Source organism: Prinia subflava, chromosome 6, assembly GCF_021018805.1.
Source record: "Prinia subflava isolate CZ2003 ecotype Zambia chromosome 6, Cam_Psub_1.2, whole genome shotgun sequence".
In the NCBI taxonomy this organism is placed as follows: domain Eukaryota; kingdom Metazoa; phylum Chordata; class Aves; order Passeriformes; family Cisticolidae; genus Prinia; species Prinia subflava.
Window position 1 is genome coordinate 5565889 of NC_086252.1, and position 26752 is coordinate 5592640.

The window sequence follows — 26752 nt, forward strand, 5'->3', positions numbered from 1 at the left end:
ACTGATGTTCATGGTGTGTGTCCTGCTGTGAGCTGCCTGTGAGAGAAGCAGGAATTCCTCCTCTAAAAAACAGGAATGTCAGTCCTGATCCATCTGCTTGTGCAGTTGTGCTTAATAGAGTATGTGAATTAGTGTGTAATAGGTGCTTTTGGAAATGAGGTGTTATCCATTGCTGTAGGGTACTTCCAAGTGGGATTCCTGTGGAAGAACCATAGTTAAGAGGGTTATATGAGCTAAAATTTGATGTTCCTAAAGTCCTGGGAGCACACAGTCACTTATGTGCTCTCAATTCCTTTTCAAATATTACCTAATCCAAAAGGTAAAGGTGCTGCATGCTGAGAGCTCCTTCAAGAAAGTCTGGTAAAGTATCAGAAAAGAATAAATAATGATAATTTTCTGCTGGGGGAGAAGGAGGGAAAACAAACATAAAAGGTGCCTGTAAGTGCTTCCTGCTGAGCATGGAATTAGTCCTGACAAGTGGCTGTGGTTTTGTGGTTAGACATTGTTGCGGCAGATGTCTTTGGGTGTGCTTTTGCTTGGCATTCCAAATTATTTCTGAAGGTGCAGAGAATAGGGAGATTGGATAAAATGGTGGTTTAAAGAAAGCTTTCATTATTTTCTTGGGCAAAGAAGTTTTGGGAGCAGCGGGTTTGTCATTTGGCCCTTAACTAAAATGAATTGTGCCTAGGAGTTGTCCTCTCCAAATGGCCACTTGGCTGAGATTCAGGAAGGAATGGATTCACTGCAGAGTGGGTGACCACAAAACCTTATTTCCGTGTATGATGATGTGCTGGTTTTGCATTAATTGATTTGTGGGAGGGTAAGGGTAGAAGGAAGTGATTCTCTCTGAGAAGCTGCCACTAGCTTCCTCAGTGCCTCATAAAATCAATCAGTGACTGATTTTGAATACTGATACCTCCTTGTTAAACCACTAGAAAGCTGAACATGCCTCTGTGAACACATATGTTAAAATTTGCAAAAAAAAACCCCAGGAAAGTCTCTTTCCTTTGTTCCTGGAAAGAGGTAACAAGCAGGACTGACTCCACCTTTGCACAGATGAAGCTTGCAAAGCGCTAATCCTCTCTTAAGTGAGAGAAAAGGACAGAGTGAAGACATGCAGAGAGACAATATGAAGACATTAAGGTCAGTGAAGGAGGAGTCAAGTCCTAGATGGGCGGAAAAAGAGGAGATGCCTAGTGTTAGACTGAAATTCTTTTGTAAGGCCATGGTGATGGACTGTGATATACTGGAATATCCCTTTAATTTGTGGAAACTGAAAATGTATGGGGAGATGAAGAGTGTTCAAATTGCAGATAGGAGCAAAGGCATTTGTGTTAAGTAAATGTTGAAGTAGCTGTGATGTCATGAGAAGCTTGAACAGAGAGAGAGAGATGAGATGAAAATGAAGATCTGCCCCCAGGGAGAGAAGAAGACCTCTGTTCCCAGAGATAAATGTGACCTCAAAGAGATGAAGAGAACCTCTGCTTCTGAACAGCACATCTTTACTCCATGGTCCATAAAGCAGCTGGGGAAAGGCTACATGAAATGGGAGGGACTTCATGAATGCAGATTCCCAGGCAGCTGCTGTTTGTGAGAATTAAAGCCACAAGAGAACGGTTTTTCTTGTGGAGAAGTTTCCATGGCATAACCAAAGAGACTCCTCTCCCTGAGAGAACTGATGAAAGACTATTTTTAGAGGTGGTAAACTGACCTAAGTTTCAAGTTTTGTCTCTATATGTTGTCAGTGAGAAGGGAAAGAAGTTGTGGGGGGAGGGGAAGTGTTTTGAAGCTTTTATTCTGATTCTTATTAATTATATCTCCCCTCTTGTAGTTGGGTTAATAAAATTTTCTTTGTGCCCTTTAAAGTTTGAGCCTGCTTTGCTTTTTCTCCTAATCCTATCTCACGGCAGAAAAAGAGTAAATGACTCTAGTGGGCACTGAACCCACCACAGATGTTATGCTTTCTATGTGCCTGGACTCCTTTTTGTGCCTTCCAGCATGTGAAACACACATTTAATGTTGTTGAAGTTTAATAATGCCACTGTTTATTGGAAGTGTCTTTGGTGTTCATCCTGATCTTGGAAAGGGGCATTTATCCTCACCTTCAACCATCTGAACTTTGACTGGATTATTGTATTTCCTTACAAATCTGTCTGTAGTGGGATAATTTACAGTGTGAATATCAGGATGTGTTAGCAAACCAGTTCACTTGTTGGAACGCTTCATTGTTGGGAGGAAAGGTGCCAAAATTTATGGATTTGGGGGTAAAAAAATTTGCTTGAAGATGGTGAACTTTGTTTTGCGTATCTGCATGTCAGTATTTGTTGAGAAATGTAATTCACTGAAGACAACCCAATTTGCAGAGTTTGTAGTGTTGGATTTAGGGTTTGGTCGGTGCTGACTGGAAAAGGGTGGATGTGTTTTTGCCAGCCACGTGCAGGTGGCACTGTTGGCCTGTGGATAACCACAAGCAGCAGGAGGCTTTCTAGTAGTTTCTCAGGCATTTTAAATTCAGGATATCTGAGGTGCTGGTGCTGTGCAGAGTGGATTGGTGGTGCATCCCAAGATCCATCACTGGAGCTGCTGTAGCAGCTTCCTCCAGGTATTCCCAGGCAGGATGCTGGAGGCACCGCCTCCTACCAGGACCTCTCACTGTCTCAGTACTGGTCCATTTAGGATGGGAATTCAGCAAGGTAGTGTGTGGCATTCAATAAAATGTTTTTTACACTGCTTTTATAGAAAGCAAAAAAACCAGAGGGGATTCATGGAGAAGGGTCCCAGGAAGGATGGAGCATCTCCAAGGAGAAAGAACCTGGGAGGGGAGATGGCAAAGCAGGAGGTTGGAGCAGGAGCGAACTGGAGGCAAGGATGAGGGGCAATAGTACATAGATTTGTGAGAAGGATAAATGTTTGGAAAACAGCCCAAACCTTTGGAAGCTTTATTTAACAGAAAAGTAGTTCTTTAATCATAGAATGATGATTATGAATCCTAGAATGGTTTGGGGTTGGCAGGGTCCTTAAAGCCCATGCAGTCCCACGCCCTGCCATGGGCAGGGACACCTTCCACTGGATCAGGTTGCTCCCTCCAGCTTGGCTCAGAACATTTCCAGGGATGGGGCAGCCACAGCCTCTCTGGGTACAATACTTGGCTGTTGCTGAGGCAAGGTGTAAACTGAATGCTTCTTTTCCCCTCAGTGTGCAGGACAAGACTGGAGTGCTGGATGCTGTGTCCATCCCACGCTTCATCCCCGAAATCACCATTGGCGGCACCGAGTATGACAAGATCTTCTACGAGTACCGAGGGGTGAGTGCTGCTGGGGACAGCCAGGGGACACAGCCAGGGTGCTCCTCACTGCTGGGGACAGCCAGGGGACAGGCCAGAGTGCTCCTCGCTGCTGGGGACAGCCAGGGGACACGGCCAGGGTGCTCCTCGCTGCTGGGGACAGCCAGGGGACACGGCCAGGGTGCTCCTCACTGCTGGGGACAGCCAGGGGACAGGCCAGAGTGCTCCTCGCTGCTGGGGACAGCCAGGGGACATGGCCAGAGTGCTCCTCGCTGCTGGGGACAGCCAGGGGACACAGCCAGGGTGCTCCTCGCTGCTGGGGACAGCCAGGGGACACAGCCAGGGTGCTCCTCGCTGCTGGGGACAGCCAGGGGACACGGCCAGGGTGCTCCTCGCTGCTGAGGACACTCTACCCATCACCCTCCTGCCTATTGATAGTAGGAACTTCTGCATTTTGGCCAAATCCCCACCTTTTTTGAAGTCTAGCTGTCCCCCAAGAGGAATAACAAAGCAAATGGTTTGTTTTGTAAGCTGATTTTCTTTTTTTTTTTTTTTTATCTTTAGATGGGGACTAAAGGATAAGTGGTTTTCATTTGTTTCTGTTTCTCGTGCCCTGATGAGTCTGTGATCTCTGAAATCTAAAATAATCCCTTAAGTCAAACAAGAAAATTGGAAACCCATGGTGACTCCTTATCGAATGCTGAGGAAGGGGGTGTTTTTTTTGAGGAGGAATGAATGCTGCCTCGCTTCCCCAAAGTGCTGTTGCTTTAAATAGAGTGTTTCTGCTCATGGGCACGCATCCAAAGCCTGTTGTGCCCAGTGCTCTTGTACACCTCATGCAGGCTCCCACACAGGGTTTTAATTAGCTCCTGCCTTGCTGCTTCTGGAGACGGCAGCTTCCAATGCCCCTGGAGCTCTGCCCTGGTGCTGCTCAGTGGTTCCCTGGCATGGGGTCCTCTCCCACTGCTCAGGGCTTTGCCTAAGGCCCAGGTATTGGAAAAGCTCATTGGACAAGTTGTAGAACTGATGATAATTAATTCTGAGTGGCCAAAGTTGCAGGTGAGCCTCTGTTTTCCAGTTAGGATGAACTCTTTGCCACTGCATCCTATTATTTTCCAAGCAATCCTGAAGACAAAGGGAGGAATATACAATATAAATTGTTAGAACCCATGATTTGCATAATCCAAATCCTATCATTTTTCTTTACCTGGTAGTATACAGTCTCTTACTGAGATTAAAATACAAGTTACAGATTTATGGACTTGTTTGGAAACTGAACTGCCAATGTTTTTTTCTGGAATAGACAGAAAATTCCACATAATTTGTTCCTCCTCAGCTGGCTCTGTAGTGGATAGGCTCCTGGGTTCACACTGTTCTGCCTCATTTGAGATGTGACCTTTCCAGCTTGTAAAAGGGGCTAAAGCTAAAGGTTAAAGCAGCAGAAAGCATCTGAGGTTGTCTAACGGGTTTGAAAACTCCCTGGTCCAGCCGAGAAATTGCTCTCAGAATTTCCTCCTCCTTGCTGTCACATTCTTAAATCCAAAACTTCAAGCTCAGGCTCAGGGTTTTTGGAGCCCTTCCCTCCAGGAGCTGCCTGTGCTGTGCAGCACAGATTTCAGCAGGATCTGCTGCATGCCTCGTCTCTAGCACACAGCATCCATCTGCACTGCCAGTGCCTTTCTTCCCCGAGATGAGAGGGCTTTTTTTGGGCTGAGATGTCCCTTTGCTGTGGAGCTGGGAATTACTGAGGCTGCCTGACACACAGCTAGATGTGACCTCGGTGCTGTGTGCTGAGAGCCAGGGGTGAGACTTCTGAAAGCCTTTTTTCCTCTGCCTGTACAGCAGCACATCCCTCTTTGTGCTGGCAGGAAACTGAGAATGTCCTGGCTCATCCAGTAACTGGCTGCCAGGAGAAATTTGTGGCTTGCCTTGCAGATGTAGCAAAGGGATGCTTAGGAGTAGGAATCTGGGTACCTGGGAAGGAAAGCTGTGCTCTCGCATCGCTCTGCTCCACGCCAGTTAGTTGACAGCTGAAGCTGAGCAAAAAAACCATTGCCAAAATATAATCTCCCTTCTGCAGCCTTGCTTGTAGGCCCTGATTCAGGAAAGTGCTGCAGAAAGTGATAATGTCCTTTGGAATCGGGAGGAGTTGCTAGTTTCAGGAAGTATTCTGTTAAATTTAGGCTACATTAATACTCCTTTTCTCCCTTCTGAATGCTTGGATACTTGTAATCCTTTGGTGGTGTGGGGGGATGTACAGGGATGCTGCACAATGCAAAAGATGCTGAGTTTTCCTGTTTTCCGTCAGCTACTGGAAATGGAAGCACAAAGTCAGCCCCACCTACTGTTTCATGTTCTGAGGATTGCATTCTTTGTGCTGAAACTTTGAAGATCTGCTTGGGCTTTTTTTACCGTCCAAGTTTGTTTAGCAAATGAAGGGCTGATTTTTTTTTTTTCTCAGGCAAGGCTCCTGCAGAGAGGTGATCCAGCAAGAGGCCTCCAGCTCAGGCACAGGGAGCAGATGAGCTTCCAGATACCCATTTTTGGGCTGGGAGGTTGTTGGGTGTGTGAAGAGGGAATCACAGGCCCCTGCCTTGTCCTGTCTGTTCAGGGATGGTCGCAGCTGTGCTGCCACTTTGGCATTTGAAGACAAAGGGTTTAGGCTCACTTGTAAGTAAAGTTTAGGCTGACTTGTAGGTAAAGGCTTAATTATGGGATAATTACAGAAGTTTAACTTTTCCTTGTGGGAAATATGTGCTTTTAAAGTCGCTGTAATGATGTTTACCACATAAATACAATGATTTGCGTAGGGGATTTTTTCCCCCTGTAACTACTCATAGATCCTTGATCTCTCCAATAGGCAGCAAACTGCTGTGCTTTTCAGAGCTCCATGCACACAATTCATGCTGCCCTACTAATGGTGGTTTTCAGGGATTTACAAATTCCAGGCAGAAGCTGTGTTTTGTTCAAAATATTCATTAGAAGCAACCAAGAAAGAGGAGGAGGGAACTCTTTTCAGAGTTCAAGATTTTAGTATGTGTGCTTTTCCACAAAATAATGAGGTGGCCACATACAGTTCTGAATACTCTCAACTTGCTTTTTTTTATGTATATCTTCTAAATTTCTTGTTAGGGCTCTTTTCATGTGTGAGGAAGTGGCTTTCTGCAGCCTTCTTATACCATGAAGTTCTCTGGCAGGGTCCAGCACTTCTGCTCAGGCATTCAGAAACTTCTAAGGATGCTTTTCTGGCAAGGGAGAAACAACCTTTCAGTCAGGTTCTGTAGATCAGAGATAAGCATGTTCATTCTTCAGGGAAGCAACATTATTTTAGGAACTGTCAGACTGTAAAGTCTTGACTACCTTTTTTTTTTTTTTTTCTCTTAACAACTGCTGTATCTCTCTGCCTTTCTTCCAAGTGCACACAATCCCCAGGGATAAATGCTCCAAACTCCGTGTGCGCCCTGCGAAGCTGGAGAGCTGGAGCACTTAGGCAGATGTGTTTGCAGTGAGGATGAAAACAAATGGTTCTGTTTAATGGAATCAGTGTACTTAAATAATGTGCTGATGTACTTCACACTCCTGCTGCATCTCCTGGAGTGGGGAAAAACGGCTTCTTTGACGTGTGTGTGCTTTTCTGTGTACATAAAAGTGCAGCTGTTTGCTGGAATTCAGAGAATCAAAGAATCACAGAGTGCTTTGAGTTGAAAGGGACCTTAAAATTCATCTCATTCCCACCCCCTGCCATAGGCAGGGACATCTTCCACTGTCCCAGGCTGCTCCAAGCCCCAGTGTCCATCCTGGCCTTGGACACTTCCAGGGGTCCAGGGGCAGCCACAGCTTCTCTGGGCACCCTGTGCCAAGGCCTCCCCACCCTCACAGGGGGGGATTTCTTCCCAGTATCCCATCTAACCCTGTCCTCTGGCAGTGTGAGGTGAGTCCTCCTTGTCCTGTGGTATGGAAAGATAAGAGAAGGCTCTCATTTTATTTCCGTCCCTGTTTTCCTTGGTGGAAGATACCTTTTGGAATATAGGGATGCTGAGCATGAAAGCTTGAGCAGATCAAAGTCTTGGCTACTGCTGTGAGATGCAATCCAGCTCCTTCCACAGCAGCTGCACAGCTCAGCTGCCTTGCCAAACTTCATCTTTGTACCCTGATCCTCATCCTCCTCCCTCCTGCCCTGGGGCTAGGAATGTGTGGCTGGCAGGGCCCTGTGCAGCAGCAAGTGGAGGAGAGGGAACAGGATGAAGGGGAAGGGAATCCCACACTTTTCCCAGGCTTTTCATCACTCCTTTCCATAAGGGTGCAGCCTTAGGAGGGGAAATCCTCTAATGTCTGCTGTGCCTCCAGGTTTGAGGGGGTTGCAGGGCAGTAGCTTTGAGTGGTGGAAGGTGAGCCTGCAGCACGAGTCAGCTGTGTCCCACAGCCCAGCACAGACAGTGCTGGGAGAGCTTGTGTTTGCCATGGGAAATCACAGCCAGCTCCAAAAGAAGGACATTAAGGGAAGAGGTTTGAGGTGACCCAAGAGCAGTCCTGGCCTTTCTTGGCAGTTGTGGGGCTGAAGGTGGCTGCTGGCAAGCTGAGGTTTAGCAGGGCCCTTAGATCCCCATCTCTGCTCAGAGTGCAGGGAACTCCTCACATAAAATCTCCTAAAAGAGCTACAGAAGGAATACTTGAGTTTTCAGAAAGCCAGAGTCTGGATCAACAACAGGATCAACTCTTGCCTTTGCAGGAGCAGGGAGCTTAGGATATCTTTCCTTCTCCATGTTTGTGATCGTTGCCATAGCTGCTGCCTTTGATAGAACCTTCTGTTTTCTCTCTCCTGCCATTTATTTCTTGGCTAGATGAAGCTTTCATTCTTTTTAGGATCAAGATCTCCTTTCCTAATTCTGTTTTTAGGGAGGTGTTTGACAGCTGTAATGCCCAGCCCTGTCTGCTGTTGAATCCAAGAAGGAATGAAAGCAGACACACAATAAATTAGAAAAGGCTTCATTTAAGGGTTTTGGGGGTTTTTTTCTATTTTATCACTGTAAAAATATTTTAGCCCTTTCTAAAGTAACAAGATGTTGCCTGGCTAGATATTAGTAAGACCAGAAGAACCTGAGGAATAATGAAAACCTGGGAATGACATAGTTATTGCTCAAGGATACTTGTATCTGCTCCTCTTCCCACCTTCCTGCTTCTCCTCTGCTCTCACCAATTCTGTCCATATCAGGAGAGTGTGAGAGCAGCCCCCCTTTAGGAACAGGCAGCTTTTCCACCCTGCTCTCTCCAAAAAGTGTCATGGACTGCTGGCAGAGGTATCTATCCCAGAAATTGTAGGGAAGAAGCCTGACAGACCTTGGAACTGTCTCAAATCTTGGGTTTGGTGGTTGTGTGTGTTTTATTTTAGGTGATGGCTCCTGCTGTCCCAGGCATGGGGTACCTCTGTAAATCAGAAAGACAATCAAATCTCACTGGCATTAAAGTAATCCATTTTCAACTTGATAGTCTGTCCCTGTGAAAGGAAACACTTTATGAGGAGCACATCTCCCTTTCCCAAACCTCTTGCAATCCCATACCTGTGGAGGGATGTGATCCCCAGGGTTGATCTCTGTTAAATTAAAATTAATTGGAATATAATTTAATAGGGGGGTAACATCTTCATGGATCTTGCACTGTGAGGTCGAGTCAGTCTGAGGTGTTTAACTGTGGCTCGGATTAGTTCCTTGGCTTTTCCCTGCACTCTCTAGTGGGTAACTGATCTTCTTATGGGCACTTCTCTTTCCAAAGGATTTTTATTGTCTGTTTTTCTAATGAATGAGTGAAGGGCAGGACAGCAATCCTTGAACAGTTCCAGCAAACTGGAATTGTTTTAGCCTCAATTCAGTGAAGCTTTTTTCCTTTGCTCTTGTTTTCTGGGCTGTGATGGATGTTAACAGCAGTGAGAATTTTAGTTGAGTGAGGGATGGCAGGAATGATAGTGTAACAAACATCTGTCTGTGCCAAGCCATGGGAACCAAGCCATGCACACCTCAGATGTGTGTTTGGGGGGAAAATTGCTCCCCTTCCCTGCTTTAACTGCTGCTCTGGAGCACAGGATCAGTGGGGTTGGGAGGAGATCACTGAGTCCAACTTAAACCCAGCAGTGCTGAGGCCACCACTAGCTCATGTCCCCAGGTACCACATCCACATGGCTTTTAAATCCCTCCAGGGATGGGGACTCCTGGGCAGCCTGTGCCAAGGGTGGCAGCCCTTTCCATGGAGAATGTTTTCCCTAATACCCAATTTCAACAACCCCTGATGCATCTTGAGGCTGTTTGCTCTTGTCACTTGAGAGGAGAGACCGACCCCACCTGGTCACAGCCTCCTTTTGTGTAGCTGTAGAGAGGAATCAAAGGAGGAATAATAAGGAACAGTTAGGAAACAAACCTTGCCAGGATCCAGCCAGTATCTGCAGCTCCATGTTCCTGGATTCTCTCAGATTTTAGCTGTGTGCCTACAACACTGCCAGCCCTTTGGAAGAGAGGATTTCTCCTGTAAAAAGCAGTCATCTGCTCCCAGCAGTGATGGAAGGGGCTATTATTATGGCTGTTCTAAACAGCCACTGAGGGATGAGGTCGGGATATTGATGAATGAGCCTGAGCTCACAGAGTAATGACTCTGCTTTTAAGTGCTCTTTGATCAGTGCTGCTCCAAACAGGCTATTTATAGAGCTTCTGGAGCTGTGGAGCCCAGCCATCAGCACAGAGCAGTGCAGGAATAGAAGGCAAAAACGGTAATTCTGTTTGTTCCCCAAAGGCCGGGAGACAAGGCAGGCTCCTCAACAACCTTTCCAGGTGATCGGAGCTCTCCAGAGCTCTACCTGCACGTGTTGGTGTGGAATGATCCGGAGTAAGCAGCTGGCTGGAGCTGCTTGTTGCTCCTCCACAGCCTCTGCCACTTTATAGGGCTTTTCATCATGTTTATAGTTTTGACAGCACTTCTGTGGCAGGTTCTTAATTTAACTGATGAGACGGTCTTGTTTTCATCTCTTTTCCTAATGCTCTTTTAAAGTTGAGCAGGTTGATGCTTTTGAGCTGACTCTACCTTTGGGTACAGCTCATTTCAGGATTTTATCCCATCCCTCTGGAAATAATCCTCGCTGCCAACTTTCGGGTTCTGTGGAGTGTAATGCAGCAGGCCAAGGCTTCATTCTCACTCAATTTCCATGGAGTGGAAAAATCTGTTCTTTGGTGACCTGGCAGGGGCTCAGCCTTGCCTCCTGCTGCAGGGATGTGGGGGAGCTCTTGGGGCTGCCTGGTGGGATCTCTGGAATCATAAAATCATAGAATGGGTTGGGTTGGAAGGGACCTTAAAGCTCATCTCAGCCTCCCTGCCTTGGGGAGGGATACCTTCCACTATCCCAGGGTGCTCCAGCCTGGCCTGGGACACTTCCAGGGAACTTGTACTGCAAGAGAAGGTGAATATTCAGTCCCTCTCTGTTGTCTCAGCTGCTGGCAAGTCCCATAGAGTTTTTTCCTATCTCCTTTCCATCAGCTCTTTCAGCCAGGCTGCCCAGCCTAGACAAACCCAGCAGCCTCAGGGCTGGTCCCTGATTCCCATCCCTGCCCTTGTGCTGGCCAAAAGCAGCCTGGGAATTTCAGCTGGGTGCACTTTGGAGCACCAGCCTAACCAGAACCAGCACATCCTACCCCTTGTCCTGCAGCCCAGCATTTTCCCTGGTGCTCCTACCACTCATCGCTGCAGAATCCTGCCCTGTTCCAAAGCATGCATCTCCTTTACTGCAGTCACAGCTGGAAAATGGGAAAATGTGGGATTTGAAGAGCACAGTTTGGGGAAGTGGTCTGTGTCACTTGTGCAGCTCGTGCACAGAACATCAGTTCCCATCCTCCTGCTTCCTAGGTAATATGGGACTTGTTTACTCTGCTTCCTTCTTCCCCCCCCCCCTTTTTTTTTTTGGCTGTTTTGAAAGCTCAGCTGTAACAAATCCCCAGACTCCCCTGCCTTTGCCAAGGCCCACTGTGAATGATGGAGTTATGGATGAATACTTATTATAATGCTTGCTTTGATGTCTTGCATGTCTTTAACCAAAGGCACCCAGGGAATTTGTTTTGGACAATGAATTTTAATTCTGTTGGGGTTGATATTGTAGCTTTTTAAAGAGGACAGATGTACCCAGAAACAAAACTGTAAACCGCTGTATTTTCCCAGAGATCTCCTGTTGCTTTAATAATCTACTTATCTGGAAATCTCTTCAAGTATCAAAGGGCCAATTATGTGGTGCCTGGAGAGGACCATGGAGAGCTGTTTTTGTGTCACAGGCTGCTCACAGCAGGTCTCATGTCCTCCCTGGCTCACTGCTGGAAATCTGTGGGGCAGAGATAGTAATCATTTATTTTCATCTCCCATCTCCTCTTTGCTTAGTGGGGGAACTCTCAACAGGACTGTGTGGTTTCTGCTGATGTTTAGACAAGACGTTAATTGGAAAACCTCAGAAAAACTGATCACAAATGGTTTGTGACAAGGCAGGGTGGGAGTGTCTGGTGGAGGAGGTCAAGTCTTTTGTCAGCTTGATTTTTAGGGAAAGAAGTGTCTTGTTTTGTGACATTCAAGTGAATATAAACACAACTCCCCTTCCTCAAAACAACAGGCTTCATCTTTTATTAAATAGCTCATTTTTGCGGCCTGAGTACAGATTTTATCAAGGCTGCATCTTGCTTCTCTCTGCAGGGGCAGCTCTCCCCAACAGGATCCTCTTACATGTTTTTTTGGAAAGGAAAAATCCTCAGGACAAGTCTGGAGTCTTGTGTGAAACCAGTGTTTGTGTGGAGACAGAGCAGATGATCTGTGCTTAATTATTTGGAGAGGCTGCCAGCAGATAGCTTATTTTTAAAGGAAGAGTTTTATTACAGCATCTTTGCTGGCTTCAGCCTTTCTCACCAAACTCATCAGCTTTTTTTCTGATGCTTTGCTTCTTGGGTCCAGTATTGGAGCTCAAAGCTGTTCTGTTCCATTTCTTTTTCATTCCTGGAGGTAGGAATGGATGTCCTGGAGATGGATTTTGCTTTTGGAACCAGGATCTCACCGTCTCTGGCATTCTAGGTTGTGGTCAGTACCTTCCAAAGGGCACAGCTTCAGCACTGAGACTCACAGGCTGCAGCCTAGGTCCCAGGGTACCCTTGAAATTTGGGTAAAGGCTTCAAAAACCTTTGATTTTTTCCATCAAAAAGTGATTCCTGGGTTTCCTGATGAAGGCAGGCAGATACTGCTTTTGCTTTAATGAAGTTAAGTTCAGCTCTTGAAGGCTAAATCTGCAGTTTCATTTGAAGGGTTTAATTTAACGTGGTAATTAACTCAGTATCTCATGCATGAAGTATTTCATATATTTAATAATGTGTGTGTGCCTATTTTGGAATGAGATTCGGTTCCTCTCCTCAGTGATACAGTTAGGGGAGCCATCTCTCTCACGCTGGGAGGAGCTGGATGAATCCAGGTGGAATGTGGTGCTGAGATCATTGGCCTCATTTTCATACATATATTATGACACAGTCGTTTTTGCAGTCCCTCCTTCAGCTGCACAACTCAGTCTTTTTCAAGAGACTGATTTTTCTGTAAGTTTTATCATTACAATGTAAAAACAGTATTTCATGTTCTGTGGATACCATGAGGCACTTCAGAACTTTCTGTGGGGAATGACCAGAGTTTTGACTGAGCTTTCTGCTTTCTTTAGCTCCCTGGGCGCCAGTACAAGCCAGGCTACAATGCTGATGTTGGGGACAAGTGGATCTGGCTGAAGTGAAATCCCTTCCTGCTGGAGCCCTGGCCAGGATGGACCACAGGACCTGAGGGAAGAGGAGCCACGTTCAGGGCACCTGCTCCACATCTCTTGTGTGGCACCAAGGAAACACTGCTTAAATCATTTCCCATCCCCAGCAGAAGGGAGTAGACTCCAGGAGGAAAACTACTTTATTCTGGTTTATTTTACCCTGAGGAACTCAGGGATGTTGGATAGTCAGTATGGGATGATAGCCAAGTGAGCTGGGGCAAGTTCAAAATCAGAGCTAAACTTTCTCTTCCTCAAGACTGTGGCACATTATTATCCAGGATTATTGTTCTGCTGATTCAAGAGAAATTAAACCTGTACCCTCCTGGCTCTCACAAAGTTAATTTCTTGCTCTGTCATGCGTGGTGTTTTATGAGGTTCATTAGAAGCAACACTGTGTTCTGAAAAGCACTGACTGGACCTCAGCAAAGCATAAGAAGTTCATTGAGAGATGGGAATAAGTGGTCTCAATTCATACAGCAAAAACCTCCACGTAAAGTTATAAAAAACAGTCAAAATAATTGCCAGCAGTTGTGCTCACAGCTTCTTGCATTGATTCCACTATAGAGCCAAGTGTTTGTTTGGTGTAAAAGACAAGTGTAATTATTATTTTTGCAAGTCTCTGGAAATCTGAGTTGGAGGGGGGTTTTTTTAAAGAAATTAACTTGGTATTAGTCACAGAAATGAGGTACCTTGGCATTGGTTCAAGCACCACTGTCCAGATTTAGGCTACAGTTAATTTTGCATTTCCAGCATGGGGCTCACTGCTTCAGTCACTGAGAAGTGCTGCCAGGCATTCCAAAATTCAGGGCATTGCCTTGGGGTTAAGCAGCCAAGTCTTGCTTGTGTTCCTTCCCGTATCAAAACCAGTATGAAAAGAATTTCCTAATAAGAGCTTTGGAGGCCTGGTGAGATGCTGGATGAAGGAGCGGTGGGACAGAAACATGGCTTTTTGCTGATCCTGTAGCTCTTTGTTTCCATGTTTTATGCCTCATCCAAGTGTCCTCTGGGAAGGGATGCCTGAATCCCTCAGGACTTCCCAGCCAGTCCAGTGAGATCCTGAGCATTGTGAGCCTCCCTCCACCTGCCCAGACCACCATCTCCCAGCTGTGAGGGGTGTGGGGATGAAAGGAGCACCTGCTGTGGCTTTAGGTTTCCCCTGGAGAGGGCAGCTCTGTTTGTACACGTGTTGTCCCAGTGTCACCGCCTTCTCCAGGTGCTGGAATTCATTTGGCATTGTGTGCAGCCCGAGGGCAGATCTGGAGAGGTGTTTTGTGCTGTGGGCAGAGGTGGGCAAGCTGCTGTGGGACACTGTGGGGCTCACTGGGGTGCAGAGCAGCTTTAGGAGCCTTCCCCACCTGCTCCAGCAGCATGTAGGGCTGAGCTTTGGATATAAAAGACTCTAATTCCAGTAAGGAAAAGCAGTGCTGGTGAGCCCTGTGGGGTATGACAACATGCATCTCAAGCACACTTTTAAAAAATTTTATTCAGGCTCTAAGTCTGCTTTAAAACTGTTTATAAGCTAAATCTGTGAAGGAAATAACTTTCTCTCTCCTTGCTGTAGGAAGGAGCGCTAGCTGTGTTTTTCTCTTCCCTCCTTCCCACTCCAACACCTCAAAAAAATTCTCTTAGCAAACCAGCTGTAAAGATTTGGGTTTTGGAGGCTATGCTGTGCCAGTTGGATGAATCCATCTCCAGTTCTTACTTAGATGGGGGAAGATAACATGGCTCAAGTCCTCTCCGTGCTTCTGCGTAGGTGCCTGTGTGAAACCATCTGCAGTCTGTCCTCTTATCCCAGATTCCCATTGCCTGGGGTTTGCCTCTTGCCTGTCACACCCCGTGCTTGGCTCTGCCTGCTTTCCCAGGGCAGGTTCCCTGGGGAAGGTCACATTTATGGCAAAACGACCAGCTTTCCCTGTGGTCACTCCACCTCAGCAACAACCTCCCCCTCGGCTTCACTTTGCACAGGAGGGGAGAAAGGAGAGAGGAGGTGAGTGACTGGTGCTTGTCTGTGCTATCCCAATATGTCCATTAGTATTTTCCCCTCAGCTGGGGCAGGCTGGGGGCATCCAGGCTGTGGAGATACCTGTGCATGGCTGAGCTTCTCCGTGAGGAATTGGCTCCTCAGCAGTGACATGAAGCCCAGGGCTGCAGTTATGACATCTAGCAAGTTTCTTCTTTCTCTTTCACAGTGAAACTTTGATGTTTTAATTACAGAACTACAGAAGGGGATTTGGCTTGGAGGGACATTAAAGCCCATCCTGTCCCACCCTCTGCCATGGCCAAGGACACCTTCCCCTAGCCCAGGTTGCTCCAAGCCCTGCCCAAACTGGCCTGGAACACTTCCAGGGCTGTGGCAGCCACAGCTTCTCTGGGCAACACAATAGCAGTGAGGTTTCAGTATTATCCCTGCTGCCTCAGTTCTGCTGTGCCCCCATCACAGATAAAAGTTGGAATGAATCCCTTCTGTGGAAGAACCTGCTGAGCAAGTGGAATTTAGGTGCACAACACATCCCAGCTGGCTTCCAGTGCTGTTCACAAAAGCAAAATGAATCAGTTGTGCAGAAGTGAGTGGAAACAACCAAAGCAGAGGGGAGGTGGGATGGCACAATGTCACCTGATGGGCTGGTTCCCAAAAAATGTGCCTGCGTAGGTTTGGTGTGAGCTGAGTGTTTATGGAGAACCCCAGAAGCCACCTGTGTTCAGGGAGGTATTGGAGCAAAAGGACATCTGTAGATCAAGGAAAAGGATGGACTCTCCTCCTGGGGATGACCTTCTGTTGACTTGCATTTGATGTGAGGGTGACAGGAGAGGACATCATGAGGGTGGTGAGGCCCTGGCACAGGCTTGCTAGAGCTGCAGTGGCTGCCCCATGATCCCTGACAGTGTCCAAGGCCAGGTTGGATGGGGCTTGCAGCACCCTGGGACAGTGGAAAGTGTCCCTGCTCATGGCATGTGCATTGTAGCAGAGCTTTAAGGTGCTTCTCAGCTCAAACCATTCCACGATAGTGGCCAAAGCTCCTTGGGAGTGCCTGGCCCTGGGAGCTCCCATCCCTGTTGGCCAACACTGATCCCATCTGATGACATCGCTCCCTGTGATCCTGCTGAGCTCTTACACCTGGCACCACGGGTGGCAAGATGCCATAAAACCTGCTCTGGTTTCCAGCTTAAAGCCCTGGTTTCTGCCAAATGCTCGTTCCCAGCGAGACCAAGCCCGGTGCGTTGCCTCCCAGTGCTGTGTAATTCCTCCACAGGTGCTGGAGCCCAGCCTGGCTGCTGCTATCTGATGGGACCACTCCTGTTGTGCTTTCCACCCTCCCAAGCAAAAAATGCAGCTACAAATGAGACTTCAATTTTCCATGCCTGAGAAAGCTTTGGCTCAATTAGCTCAATGCTGAGCGTCTTCAAAAGCAGCTGAGGTTGGAATTTGTGGCGGGCGCTGCAGTTCCCTCCGGGAGAGGCAAGCACTGCTCCTCATTCCTCCACCTGCTCCTGGGGCAGGGAGCACGGCTGGGGAACCAGCTTTTGGGGCAAAATTACAGTGACAGGGTGGCACAGCAGTGCCTGTCTGCAGACCAGGAAATGGGATTTATCCAGCTGCTGATGCACAGGTGTGCTCTTTTCTGCTTCCTCTGCTGCCTACAAGAGGGTGGCTGCTCCAGACATTGCTGCTCTCTGTGGAAGCAGATTTCCTTTTTGGGAACCAAATGCTTTGATATAAAGCTCGCAGGAGAGTTTCTGGTGTATAAAAAAGAGTTGATGCATGCAAAAAAAAAGGCACAAAATGGTGCTAAGATACAGCAGGCATGACCTGTGCAGCCCTAGCAAGGTCCACGGCAGCTCCCAGGATGTTCCCTTCACCTCTGGGTGTTTGGGTAGATGAATTTGATTGGTTTTATGTCACAAAAGGTGAGAGTGTCAGAAACCGGGCTGGGATTTGCCATTAGGACACAGACTCCCTTTGCTGCTCTTTGGGTTTTGGTTTCTCTGCCCTTACAGGAGTGATTCAAGGCTGAAGGAGGGAGGAACTTGATGAAATGTATTTTCACACTTTATCTTTGGAAATGGGTAAAAATCAGGCTCCCATTGCCTTCAGTGAGCAGCTGAAGCAGTCCTGGAAATCAGGCTGTCATGGGCAGGGACTGTACGTTCAGTAAGGAAGGGAAACCAAAGCCACCATGGGCTCTGAAGAGTCTCCAATCCCCTCTGACTTCTTCCTGAGGTGTTTGTTGTGAGCCAAGAGAATTTGGCAGGGACATGAGGGTCTCAGGAGCAAGGCATCAAAGCTGCTGCTCTGATTGCTGCTCCCTGGTCACAGGTGGAGTTGTGTTGGGTTGTAAAGCTGGTGCTCCAGGCAGGGACATGAGCAGATCCTCCTGGCAGTGCATTTGTGGCTTTGTCAGTGCAATAATTCAGGAGATGGGGCCCTTGCTGCTCCCAGCAGTCCCTGTGATGTCCCAGGGAAGGTGTTGCTCTCCAGACAGTGATGGAGAGGAGTGGCGTGGAAGGCTGGTATTCAGTGCCTGGGCTTGGCACAGTGCATCAGTCCCTGTGCTTTCCTGGCACAACCCCCCCTGTTTCTCCTAGCCATGCTAATTTCCATCCCTCATCCATCTCTGAAGTCCCTGTGGAGCCGGTTGTCCCTTTGGTGTCTGCCCTCGTGCGGCATTTTGGCGAGAAGGCAACTTGAGCTGGACAGCATCCGCTTCCTCGAGGAGCTTAATCTTCAACGGGAGGAGCTCCTATGAGCTGTGTGAGGCAGCGAGGGGAAAACGACTTTGAGACCCAATAAAGCCTTTTCCTGGTGTGCCCAGACACATGTGGGTGATGGTACTGCTGGGTCATGAGCGGCTGCCTGGTTCCCTGGCACGGCTCCGAGCGCACAGACCCCTCTCTCACCCTGCCTGGCCCCTCTGGTTTGTGTCCCAGAGCCGGGGGCGGGTCAGCCCTGCCGCTGCAGGGAGCGTGAGGCACCTGCAGAGCCTCCAGGGTCCTGGTCTCGCTGTTTTCCAGCGGGATGCTCGGGCTTTCCCAGCATATCCCATTAGGTGGCAATGCAGCCTGCTGCTCTGAGCGGCCCCGCTGGAGGACGGCGCTGAGAAACGCGCTGCAGCCTCTGGGGGGTGGGCTGGGGTGGCCAAGGCTCTTCAGTGTGTGCAAAGGGCTTTCAGATCTGCTTTTAATTCTGTTTTGGCTGCTGGCGCTAAGGAGGACGCTGGCATTCCCGTCCTTCTGGCTTTGAGGTGCCCTGTCTCGTGTAGTGGTGGCTGTGGCTATGCTCAGGCCAGCTCTGTCCCTTGCCTGGGTTACACAGGTTCTGTTTGCAAGTGCTTTGTCCACCCTGGTGTTCCTTGTTGCTCTATTCCGTGTCATTTCCAAGTAGGAGAAAGCACCCAAGTGGCACCAGGGCAAGAGGGACACTTGGCATCATCTCTGGGGTGACCAGCGGGCAGGACCACTCCTGCTCATCTGTCTGCCTGACAGAGTCAGCCCGAGCTCCAGGCAGGGCAAGGCTGCCACTCTCCATGCTGCCAGCAGCCTTTCCCAGGCCTGCAGAGGATGCAGACACCTGCACTGCCCCTGGCCACGGGGCTCCAGCTCTTGGCCAGAGCCGCCAGGTGAGTCATGAGCTCACCTGGGCAGAGCTGGCCTGCAGCCAGGGGCTTCCCGGGCTGACCGCTGGGCCGGCAGCAGCACAGCCCAGGGAGCACTGGGGCAGTGCCTGGGGGGAGAGCAGGGCTGGGCCCCAACGGGAGCTGAGCTTGGAGCACGGGGCTGGAGGCTCAGTGGGTGCCCTGGCATGGGGTCAGGGGTGTATTTAACAGCGCCGTGCCTGATGGGAGCCCCCAGGGGTGGCCCCGTGCTCCGCGTCCCCTTCTCCTGAGCTCTGAGGGTCGTGCATCCCACAGCCTGCCTCTCCCGTGTTTAACCAGGATGTTAGCTGGAGATGAGGGAGCACTCGGGCCCGGATCCGGGAACAGAGCAGTGTTCCACGGCAGCCCAGCCAAGGGGAATGAAGCAATATTAAAGTGTGATATTTCATTGCTCTGTAATTAACTTCAGCTGCTTTCAAGCTGCAACAAATTACCCTCAAAGCCCGTTTTTGTACCGAGGAGAACTTTGAACTGCGTTTGCAGCCCTTGTGCCTGGGAGGGAGCGGGAAGGCCGCTCCTGCTGTCTGTGGCTGCAGCTCCGTGTGTGGCTTGGGGCCGCTGTGCCGGGCTGCCGTGTCAACACAGGCAGGAGTGCTGGGGCTGGCATCAACCCTGCCAGGGGCTGGCATCAACCCTGCCAAGGACAGCCCCAGGCAGGGGAAACCACCACGGCATCCCAGGAGAGCCTCTGGCTGCACCCGGAGAGTCTTCTCTGCTGGGATGGATCCTGGTGCACCTGAGGCTTTAGCTGCATGCTGCCATCACAAGGTCTTCCCAAAATACCGTGGGCAAGTTAATCCAGGGCCTGAAACTTCAGCTAGCTTGTTGGAGGGAAAATTCAGCTCAGCTGCTAGAAGGCAGCAGCCTCCTTCAGCAAGGACCTGATGATCTGATGATTTTGGGAGCCACTGCTGCCCCTGAGTGGCTCAAAACACAGCTCTGCATTTCCCAGCAGCACCCCTCCTGCTCCAGCTCCCTAAATTCCTTGGAGAACATGCTTGTCTGTGTTTGCTTTCCATCTCCCATCTCCAGCAGCATCCGTGGAGATGGACCTGTGCAGCCCAGGCCGGGGAAGGTGGCACAGGCTCATACCACACATGGCCTGGCTGCTGCCAGACTTCCAGGCAAAGGCTCTGCCTGGCTTGGTGGTGCCAAGCCCTTCCCATCCTGCTCTGGAAGAGCAGAAGAACTCCAGCAGCTTCTCTGGGCTGCCACAACCAGGGCCTTAATTCCCTTTGATGATTTCATGAGCTCATGAAGCCAGAGGAGGATGGAGAGCACTCCACAGGAGCCAAGGAGCTGCGGCACCACTGCCACGTCTGCTGTGATCAGAGGTCTCAGAAGGCTCCTGTGCCCTAGGGAAGGGCTGGCTGTCCTCTTGGATGCCCTCAGGAGAGGAGGAAGGAACTGTGGCTGCTCTGGACCTCTCTGCCCACCTATGTGCCCACAGAGGAGGTGGTCAGAGGAGTTTGAAGAACTGCTTGGTTTCTGTAAATGATGATGGTGATGGGGGATGTGAGTTCTTGCTCTGAGTGTGTTAAAGCATGAGGAGCAGACAAACCTTCAGCCCAAATCTCCAGGGAGAAAGCCACTGGCCCAGACCCTGCTGTGGCACCCTAGGATGGCTCAGTCCCAGCCTGAGTCCCCCCCAGCAGCCCTGTTACCTGTGGGTACCACCTGCAAGAGAGTTCCAACCCCTGGATGTGGCACAGGAGGGGTCACAAGGAGCTTGATCCATGGATGAGCCTTAAAAAAAGGGGGGAAGCTTTCACATCTGTTCCCAGTGATGCCCATGGAGCGGTGCTGGAGCCCAGCCTTGCGCCCTGCTGGGGCTGCAGGAGAAGATGTGAAGCACTGACACATGGCCAAGCTTTAATTACCCTTAATTACCCAGACCCATCCACCGGGGTCCAGTTCTGGGGCAGGTGCATCCCACTGGTGTGCAGGAGCAGGGAGACCTGGCACGGGCATGATGGAGCTGCCCTTCTTGGGAAAGCTGTTTGGTTTGGATTCCCCGGGGATGGCTGCAGCACCAGCCTTATCACCTTCAGCTGGGCCAAGTGGAGTAGGTTAATGATTAGATTTATCATAAAGCAATCTAATGAGCAGCAATAGAGCCAAGTGCCTTCTATTCAGTGACACAGGTCCAGATCTTAATAGGAGCTGACAGCCTGACCCTGGGACCGTGCTCTGGCCAAAGGAAATCAGCCTAATAGTTCCCTGGAGAGAGCAGCCATGGCTTTAAAGTATCTTCTCAAGGCATTTATCTGACCAGCTTAAAAAGACCAAACCACCAAAAAACCCGAGCTGCAGAGCTGGGTTATCACCCTCTTCCCCATTTCTGCAGCTCGAATAGCCTCACTCAGCCTGGGAATGTGCTGGAATGGCTCAATTCAGCAAGGAAAACTCCAACAGCATCCCAGATCCTTCCCAGACTGGGCTCTGGCATCTTCATCAGCGGTACCCAAGGGGAGAATTAACATGCTGTGAGTGCTAATGGGGAAACTTCAATACTTGAAGGTATTTGAAGGCTTTTGTTGACATATTTGCTTTTGGAGGTAGTGTTATACTGTGGAAGCTCTTCCTCTGCTCTGAATCTTTCCCTCCCTCTGCAGTTTAGAAGGGAAGCCACATGCTCTACTCCAAATTCCCAGGGCAAGTCTCCATGCACAGAGAAGCTGTGGAATCTCCATCCCTGGAAGTGTCCAGGGCAGGTTGGACGGGGCTTAGAGCACCCTGGGACAACGGAGGGTGTTCTTGCCCATCACAGGGAGTGGGATGAGGTGAGTCTTAAGGTCCCTTCCAATCCAACCCATATTCCATGATTCTGTGGTCTGAGCAGTGGATGCAGCTCCTTGCACGGCAGGTGCAGAGATGAAGAGGAGGGTCAAGCCAGGGGTAAGGAAAATCTCCCAGCAGTGGCTGGAAGGAGAGAATCCTTGTGGTGAGAGGGCGGTTTGCCACTGTGGCTAGTAAAGGGGTTTTATTGGCTCAGCAGCTGGTGCCAGGAACCTCAGGGAAAGCTGCAGGGTGTCCTGCAGCCTTCATCCAAGCTGCTCCCAAGGACCTGTTCCAACAAAGGTGTTCAGTCCTTGGGAAGTCTTCTCCAGTGTGATCCTTCAACAGCCTGAGTGATTTCTGCTGCTCACACTCCATGAGTTTTCTCCATCTTTAACATAATTTATTTTTTGGTTTGAACAATAGCAATAGCCAGGGCTGGCTCAGCAGTTGTTTGATCCCACAAGTCTCTGCCCTTGGCCACGTCATATGACACAAAATTCCTCTAGGCAAATTGTGTGAAAATATGCTTTTTTTTTGTTGTTCATCACTTCTGGATTTACTGTCCCTTCATTCCCTCTGAATGGCCTGTTGTTTGCAGAGCTTGAATGTGAGCTCTGTATGCTCTGGAACCAGCATGGCCCCATCCACTGAGCTCTACAGAACCCCAAGGAGGCTTTTCCCTCAGTGTGCTGATTTTCAGAGCAGCCCTCCAAGGCAGGGCCATTGCTCTGGCTTTGTGTGACACCCTTTCTCTAGGAGATGGCCCAAAAGGATGGTGGGGACAGTGGCAGCGAGCAGATCCTGGGAACAGGGAGGGAAGGCAGCCAGCTCCAGTGGGAAGAGCTCTGAACCCCTCTTTGTGCTGCTGTAACAGTGACCCTGTCCATCCTCTGCCCTTGTCTCGGTGCAAGTGCTGTGAAATTGCCTGGGAACCCCTGGCAGAGCAGGGCCTGGGAATGGTGGGGCTGAAATTGTGCTCATTCCATGCTCATTCCCACCTCAGCCCTTCCTGGGGCTGCTGTCTGCCCTTTGCTTTTCTTTATGTTCAATCTGTTCCCCGTCCCTGGAGTTGTCTGAAGGAGCAGAAGGTGCTTCCAACTTTAGAGGTGTTTCTCATGTCTGTGAAAACAAACAGGGCTGATTTGTTCCCTAACTTCTTGTCCATGGGAGCCGCAAAGCTTTGCTTCCATGGAGTGGGAGCTGGGAATTTTGCTCCATTTGATCGAGTGCTCCCTGCCTCAGCTTCAAAGCTCTCTTTGCTTTTCCACTCCCTTTTATGTCCCATCTCTTGAAATTCCAGTCCTGCATGAAGGCACAGACCCAGGACGGCTGAAGGCTTCCAAATGCAATTATTTTCCAAAGCATTTCAATAAATTAGCAGCTCGTTCCTTTGCCAGACAGCATTTCCCTTCCCACTGACCCACGTCTGTGCAGCCTTCGATGTGCCTTGGACCTCTCTCCTCTGGGATGTCAGCTCAGGAGGATGCAGCCAGGCACTCTCAGCTGTGATTCAGACCTGGGCTGGGACTCCGGAGATGTTGGCATGAGCATCTGCATATATATATATATTTTTTTTTTTAATAGCCTTTTATTTATGACGCTACTTTGGAGTCTGATTCCCTTGCTTAGTTCGATATTTATTGGTGCTTCACCCGCCTTGAACTGGGAGCCGTAAGCACTTTGATAAATGGATTTGCCTTTCCTGGAACCATGTCCCAACATCAGCATGCTCAGCCAAGTGCCAGCTCCTGTAAATCAAGGATGGTGAGGAGAAAAAACCCCAAGCAGGGCAGGATGGCAATCCAAGCCCCAGCTCCTCAACTCCATGGGGTTCAGTGCTCGGATGAAGGACTGCTCCAAGTGACTGAGCTTTCTGTTCAGTGCAGGGAGGAACTTCTTCCCATTATCCCATCTAACCCTGCCCTCTGGCAGTGGGAAGCCATCACCCCCTGTCCTGTCACTCCATGCCTTGTCTAAAGTCCCTCTCCTGGAGCCCCTTTAGGTCTCTCTTTCCTGTCCTATCACACCACAGGCTAAGGGGAATCAGGTGTGCAAGAGACAATGTCAGTGTAGGAAAGAGCCTGGAAATACCAGCTAAAGGTGAGCTTCACGACAAACCCCCCAGGCTGGGATCAAGCTGGGATTTTCCCTCAAAATGCTTCTCTGTGGCAGGGAGAGGTGGCATTTAGCAAAGGCAGTTTTGGGATCTATATTGAATGTCTGGATGTTGCTATGGAGAAGCTGGATGGAGGCACCAGGAGAAAAGGAGGCTCAGTGGGGGCCTTCTGGCTCTGCACAACTCCCTGACAGGAGGGGACAGCCAGGGTGGGAGAATTGGGCTCTGCTCCTGGAGAACAGGGATAGGAGTAAAGGGAACAGCCTCAGGCTGGGCCAGGGGAGGTTTATATTGGAGATTAGGGAAAAATTCCTTCACCAAAAGGGTGGCCAGGCATTGGACCAGGCGACCCAGGGCAGCGGTGGAGTCCCTATCCCTGGAAGTGTTTGAAAGATAGGTAGCTGTGGCACTTGGGGACACGGTTGAGTGGTGGCCTTGGCAGTGCTGGGGTTGGGTTCAAGGATCTTGGAGGTCTTTTGCAGCCCTCATGATTCTGTGACTCCATGAAAGAGTACATGGGTGGAAAGGGACCATGGCTCCAGGGAGATGTTCCAAGGGAGGTTCCTGCTTGCCCAAGTGGCTGGTGCTGGACACTGGGGTGGGCTGGATGCCTTGGGCAGGGCCATGTGGGTGGTGGGACCGGCACTGACAAGGATCTGCATCCACAGCTGTCCCCTCTGCACGAGGAGCTTCTCTTTTAAAATAATGACCAGAAAAAAAAATCCCCATCACTTAACAGAAACGTTTCAGGCCTTTTGGGTTTTTCCCTGTGGCTAAGTCTAATGAGAAGAGACAGCAGAGGATTTATCAGTATCTGCTCTCTGGTTCCAGCTTTCCCTCTGTGCTGACAGAAGATCCAAGGCTGTTACTCCTCAGGAAGGACTTCATGCAATGTGACCACAGCCCTGATGACAGAGCTGCATCCTGACCCTGAGGTGTGGAGAGTGGGGGGACATAAAGCAATAGGATAAATCTGGATTCAGGGAAAGATGTGAACCATGGCAGCATTGCCATGGTAACAGGGGACCTGTGAGTGCCTGCTGCAGCCTGGCACAGGCAGCGTTGCACCGTGGGCACCGTGGCACACTGTGATCCAGGATGGAGAGGGCTACTGCCATGGACAGGCTGTGCTTTTCCTTCTAGAAGTCAGCAGAGGCCTTGAGAAGATGCTCTGCAAGCTGGTGGCAGGGTGAGAGAGAGGCAGCTGTGAGCCCCGAGAGTCTTCTGAGCAGGATCCAACCTCCTGTTCCTCCCCTTTGCCCTCCACGTCCGCAGCCCCAGCGCTGCTCCCAGCCTGGCTGCTGCTGGATGGAGCACACAGGCCGTGGGGCAGGTTAGTCATGCTGCTGGGCAGCAGGGATTCCCCTCTGGGAAAAAACACCAGGCTTGGGCTGGGTTGGAATTCCCCCAACTCAGACCTTTGTACTTTTCTCATCCCAACCAAACACATCCAGTGTCCCGCACCCACAGCCTTTTCCCTGGTCACAGCAGCTCCTGAGCATCCCAACCCCCTTTTCGCAGCTGTCTGCCGGCCAGGCACAGAAAACTCTGTCCCAGAGGGGCCAGGCAGTGCCCCAATTCCTGCCCTGCTGGTGGCCGGGGTTTGGCTCTCACCCAGCTCCCAGGGCTTTCAGCCTGCTCCAGCCCCTATTGCCGTCCTGTGGCCGAGCTGTGGGTCCAGCAGGGAGAGGGACAACAGGAATTGGGTCCCTCGGGGCAGCCCCAGCAGGATGAGGATGTGTTTGGGTGGGGGTGTCTGCAGCAACGGGGGCAGCAGTGTTGGATGGGAGCTCGCTGAGCAGGGCTGGGAGCAGAGATTGATTAACGAGGCTGTGCTGTAATTACTGCCGGCGTGTTTGCCCCCAGCCCTGCTGTGCTGTAGAGGGAGAACGTGTCCTTGCAGCCGCTGCCATCCCTCCCCGTGCAGCCATGTGAGAGGCAACGGAGGCAAGAGGAGCTAAAAATAAACCTGGGTAAAAATAGTCCCACGTGTGCTAGCTTTCGAGGGGAAATGAGGGGAATTTTCATCTGAAGGAAACGGAAAAAAAGAAAGAAAGAAAGAAAAAACCAACAAAGAAACTGAAATTTATTTTCTCAGCTCACCCTCTGGAGAACAGGACCTGTGTCCAGGAGGGGGAGAAGTGGATCAGTGATCTCACGGGGTCAGGACTCCACCTCAGCATCTGCTAATGCACAAAATGTGGCATTGCACCTCTCCCCTCTGCCTTGCTGCCTCCCTCTCCTGCAATTTCTCTTAGCAGAGGGAATTTCTCTCCTTTCTGCCCAGCTCAGCTCTCGGTGCTTCAGCAATGCCTCAGGGCTGACTTTACAAGGGGATAGAAGGATTCATCCTTATTGCACCAATGGGGGAAAAATGTTCATGGTACTATGATGGAAACCCAACTCCACTTAAATTTGTCCATGCCCTGGGATGTGTGGGGCTTATCCCGGGCTGCTGGAGCTGTAAGTGGACACCCTTTGAGTGCTTAGTCCAGGGAAAGCTGCTCCCATCCATGGGAGAAGGCAGGGACAGGCAGATCCACATCCTGCCTGAAAAGGAAGGGCTCCTGGAGTTCATTTATCATAGAAACAAGGAACCACAGAATGGTTTGGATTAGGAAGGACCTTAAAGCCTGTCATCCCACCCCCTGCCATGGGCAGGGACACCTTCCACTGTCCCAGGTTGCTCCAAGCCCCAATGTCCAGCCTGGCCTTGGACACTGCCAGGGATCCAGGGGCAGCCACAGCTTCTCTGGGCACCCTGTGCCAGGGCCTGCCCACCCTCCCAGGGAAAAATTCTTTCTCCAAATTAATCTTAATTGCCGGGAAAGCGGCTGAGCTCAGTAAAAACAATTGCTTAAGCTGAAACAGAAGGAAAGAAATGGTCATTACAACACATTCCAGGCTGGCACGTGCTAGGAATGTTCTTAATTAATGGCATGGTGGCAAGGAAAAGGAAAGGAGGATGTTAAAGCAAGGCCGTGGACAGATGCAGAGGAGGAGCCCCGTCAGGGAAGATGTCCACAAAGTCTCTCCAGCCACACAGCCTCCAAACTGTTCCCAGGAGAGGATGGCACAGCCAAACCCGGCTCAGCCCCCGCGCTGCTCCAGCCTGC

At 49.9% G+C, this 26752-nt stretch overlaps 1 protein-coding gene across 1 annotated transcript in view; it reads left to right on the forward strand.

Moving 5' to 3' along the window:
* The window catches only part of NDUFA10 (NADH:ubiquinone oxidoreductase subunit A10), a 28297-nt gene extending 14868 nt beyond the window's left edge, over positions 1-13429 (forward strand). Inside the window, exons 9-10 of the mRNA XM_063399981.1 lie at positions 3196-3304; positions 12993-13429. Of these exons, the coding sequence (XP_063256051.1) occupies positions 3196-3304; positions 12993-13061 (178 nt within the window). The 3' untranslated portion in view covers positions 13062-13429. The remainder of the gene's footprint in view (positions 1-3195; positions 3305-12992) is intronic.
* The last annotated feature ends 13323 nt before the right edge of the window (positions 13430-26752 follow it).